The 4004-nt window shown below is 43.2% G+C and overlaps 1 protein-coding gene across 1 annotated transcript in view; it reads right to left on the bottom strand.

Annotated features, from left to right (window-relative positions):
- Positions 1-2422, bottom strand: part of men1 (multiple endocrine neoplasia I) — a 9452-nt gene extending 7030 nt beyond the window's left edge. Inside the window, exons 1-3 of the mRNA XM_035675617.1 lie at positions 2168-2422; positions 370-842; positions 84-292 (exon numbers count right to left, since the gene is read on the bottom strand). Coding sequence (XP_035531510.1) covers positions 84-292; positions 370-805 — 645 coding nt within the window. The 5' untranslated portion in view covers positions 806-842; positions 2168-2422. The remainder of the gene's footprint in view (positions 1-83; positions 293-369; positions 843-2167) is intronic.
- Between the last annotated feature and the right edge of the window lie 1582 nt (positions 2423-4004).

Below are 4004 nucleotides of genomic sequence, written 5' to 3'. Positions count from 1 at the left end.
GTATGATGTTTATACTTGTATTATGTCTGTTCACCTATGCTTCTGAACTTATGTACTTACTACACTATCTCTCTATGCCTTACCTTCTCACTGACTCCTGCTGCAACTGTTTGTCCTCGTCGGTCCTCGTTGCCCTTCCCGTGCCAGGTGACCTCTGCTGTCTCTTCGCCGTTTTTGCCGAAAATCACCCAGGCATGGTCCTCAGAGAATGCCAGGTGAACATCCTTCAGACCTAGAACCTGGCATGCTGCCACTACAGCGAATGCCACGCCGGAGCTATCCAGTTTGGTACCTGGTTCAAAGTGAACAAAGAATTAGCTGCTTCCAAGTTCCACACATAACAAACATATAGTACTCATGATGTCGTACCAGTGATGAGACTAAAGAGGGACTGGATGTGGGCCCGGTCTTTGAAGTAAGAGCGGCTTAGACTGTTCCAGATCACATCTGACACCTTCTTCACCAGCTCCCTGCTGGACCCCGCAGCAGTCCTCCGGTACTGGGACAGGTCCACCGCACCACGGATCTGGGCCGTGAAGCGCTCATACAGTGCTGAAATCATGCCCAACTCCACTGTGGGGAAGCAGGAGTTGGGACAGTCTGGCTCCAGCGGCTCAAACCGGACCCCTGGAACATTTATGGGGATGACCCGGTTCACAGCTAGGAAGTGCTCGACAAAACCAAGGACCAAGGAGAGAAGGGCTAGGTCCGGCTCAGACTTGCGGAGCTCAGCGTCGAACAGCTGTACCACACCATCAATCCCCCGCAGGGGAAAGTGCTTCTTTTGGGCGGAGTGCAAACCCATGATGTCCACTGTCAGTCCACTCAGATGCTCTCCTCACCTGCAGTATTGAATGTTACAGAGCAGTCAGTCCACATGGATATCACACACTGATGCTGCAGACAGTGGGACATGTTAAAAGGAAGACATGATTCTATATTTTTATTTGAGGAAAGAGTGCATTTGTTTGGGACTATTTTCAGTTGTGGATTAACACACATTTAGTGCTCTAGAGAGTTAAAATAATCTAAAGTGTGTGTTCATGCTAATTGATGTATTTTTTGGACAACAATGAAGCTCTATGGCACAGAGGAAAAAATATATGAGCCTTTTTTAGAGCTGCAACTATTAGTCAATTATTGTTATTATTACAATTATCAGTTGTCAACTACTGAATTAATCCCCAACTTTGTTCTTGTGTTATTCTGGCTGGGTATTTTTTCACCTTTTGTAATTGATAATAAAATAAAATAAAAAAATCCTCACAAAAAAAAAAAACATTACTCACCTATATTTTTGTTTTGTTTAATTTTCATGGTTATTTGAATGAATGAACAACTAATTATAAATTACTCAGTACGTTATTATTTCATTAAGTAATTGTAATGAAATGGTATGTCTGTGTGTTCTCAGTATTAAGTGCGTTAACTAAAAAGTCAGCTAAGAAAAAAATGATCTCTGCATTAATGATTTTCCAATTATTCATTCTAACTACAGCAGGCTGAACAAATACAACATGAAGCTTCACAGTGAGCAGCGGAGCGGCTCGGCTCGGCTCGGCTCGTTATATAATGCCGCTATCAGGAGCTATATGGCGCTTTGGTGGGCGGGGCACTCCTACTGCTACATACGTACATTCAGATGCAAACCTACAAATATTGGCTCTACGAGGCTCCTTATTCTCCCTAACGTCAATACATATCCGCAACAGCACACCTGCTCTTGCACTCCTTCACTACAGACCCAAATAATGAGTTAAAGCAATCCAAGTGCTAACCCGGTAGGCTGATGGAAGCTAACTAACGTTAGCTAACTTTACTAAGTTAAGTTAACGTTAGCTAATACCCATTAATCTATCGGCGTTTGTTTGCTGAATACATTCCAACTTGTTTACGTGGCAACGTGAGATGAAGCACAGCAATACCGTGAACCAGAGAGAGGTTAACACTGTGTCAAACAGCCTGGGAGCAGCTGGTTGAATGAAAGACTGCTGAGAGAAGCGGCTAACAAGCTAACGAGCTGCTAGTTAGCTAAACTCGCCACTTTTGGATAACGCTCAGTATCCTAGCACCCTGGCGGGATGTACCGCCACAATGCGCCGCAACGCCGACTCACTCTAAGCTCTTATCAGCGTCAAAAATGACCAGTGTGTAAGAGGTTACATACCCGTTTTCTCACAGCCTCAGCCACATGTTTTTGTTTGTGTCTCCCTTCTTTTGCCGCGCACTTCAGTCTACCCGAAAATCACTTGCAGTGTGTCGCCAGTCTACGTTTGCGTAACAGAGCAGATCTCATAACGACGTGGAGGTCGCTGTCAACCGCAGTTGAACCTAGATAGGCCCATCCGTATAGTTATAGATCTTAACCACTGCGCACGCGGGTTCCTCTTGTGTATGCTGGGAAATGTAGTTCGTATTATGTTATTCGCACCCCAGCAGAGTCATTAACATACAGGAGTCGCGTCATCTCCGTTTGCTCCGGGGGACCTGCTTTTTTGTGTGTCTTTACAGCAATGGAGCCTCACAAGAGTTCCCGGAAGTTAGCTTATTCTATTAGCAGCGCAGTAGAGTTGCAGCCGAAAAGACCATTTGTGATGGACAGGTCAGTTTTGTCTCTGCAAACTATATGGGAACCCTTTATACTATATACTTTATACATATTAACTATACTATATACTTTATACATATTACACATGATCATTATATACTTTATACATATTACCATATACTACATATACTTATAGCATATTACAACGTAATATACTTTATACATATTACATCACGTATACTTTATCATATTACACATATACTATATACTTATACCATTTACCATTAACAATATACTATTAGTTATACTTTACCATGATACTATACTTATACAGACGTATAGCTTATACATATTACAATATAACTATATACTTATACATATTACACATATATTATATTATACTTTATACGTGCTGGACATGTATACATTGCATATCTAAACAGCAACCCAGAACATGAGCAACGTCATACTTTGTTTGCTAACAAAACGCTGCTGGATGATAAAAAACAAAGACCAGGCTCATCTCCCAGCCAATTTCCTGTCTAAACCCTGTATGGTGTGTCTAATCATCCTCTGTCTCATGTCTCTGTCTCTCTCTCTCTCCACCAAAACCACAGGGGCATTCATTGAGCATGAGAATCCCTGTGCAGATGAGACAGAACCTCAACCTGCACCCTCCATCATGGTATTATTTAGAGGGAGGGAAAGGGAAGGAATATTTCAAAATGTAATTAGGGACCGAGCACTGACCAGTGCAAGGCCCTATTGTAATGCAAGGAATTATTATTATATATTTTCTCCGTCATTGATCGGCATATTTGGCGGTCGCAGCATGCTCAAAAAGTCAGGGAAAATTGCACAAAATTCAAACTGTTCGAGGAACTCGACGTATGAAATTGTCCCCGTGCACGGGCGCCGCAAATGGCTAAGCCCCGCCCCCCGAATCAGCCCTCAAGACGCGTAAGGTCGACACGTACGAAAACCGGTACGCACGTGTATCATGATAAAAGAAGCAGAAAAGCCTCTTGGACCCATACCTCAAACCAACAGGAAGTCGGCCATTTTGGATTTAGCGGCCATTTCTGGCGATTTGCGCACGATGTATTGAACGAACCCTCCCAGGGAATTTATCAGATCGACTTCAGATTTGGACACAGCCATTTAAACACATTCACCATAAAAGTTGTGCTATTTACGTTATTCCGTCGAACACCGTGGACGTGGCGTGGGCGTCCCGTGGCGTCCAATTTCGATCCTTCGCCATAAAAGAGGGATTCGTCATAACTTCTGCATACATGATCGATCGCAACGAAACTGCACGTTTGATAAGAGTCCCGCCCTGAACATTTCTATGTGAAAAATTCAGTAATAGTGAGAGCGCCACCTAGTGGCAACATAAGGTATCACGTTTTATACTTTCATGTTCTACTCCTAGCAGGATGATCAGATCCAGCTG

The sequence above is a fragment of the Morone saxatilis genome, unplaced genomic scaffold (genome assembly GCF_004916995.1).
Source record: "Morone saxatilis isolate NCDOM2014 unplaced genomic scaffold, NCSU_SB_2.0 Contig4, whole genome shotgun sequence".
NCBI lineage: Eukaryota > Metazoa > Chordata > Actinopteri > Moronidae > Morone > Morone saxatilis.
Note: the sequence above shows the minus strand (reverse complement) of the source record. Positions and strands in the feature narration are given on the sequence as shown.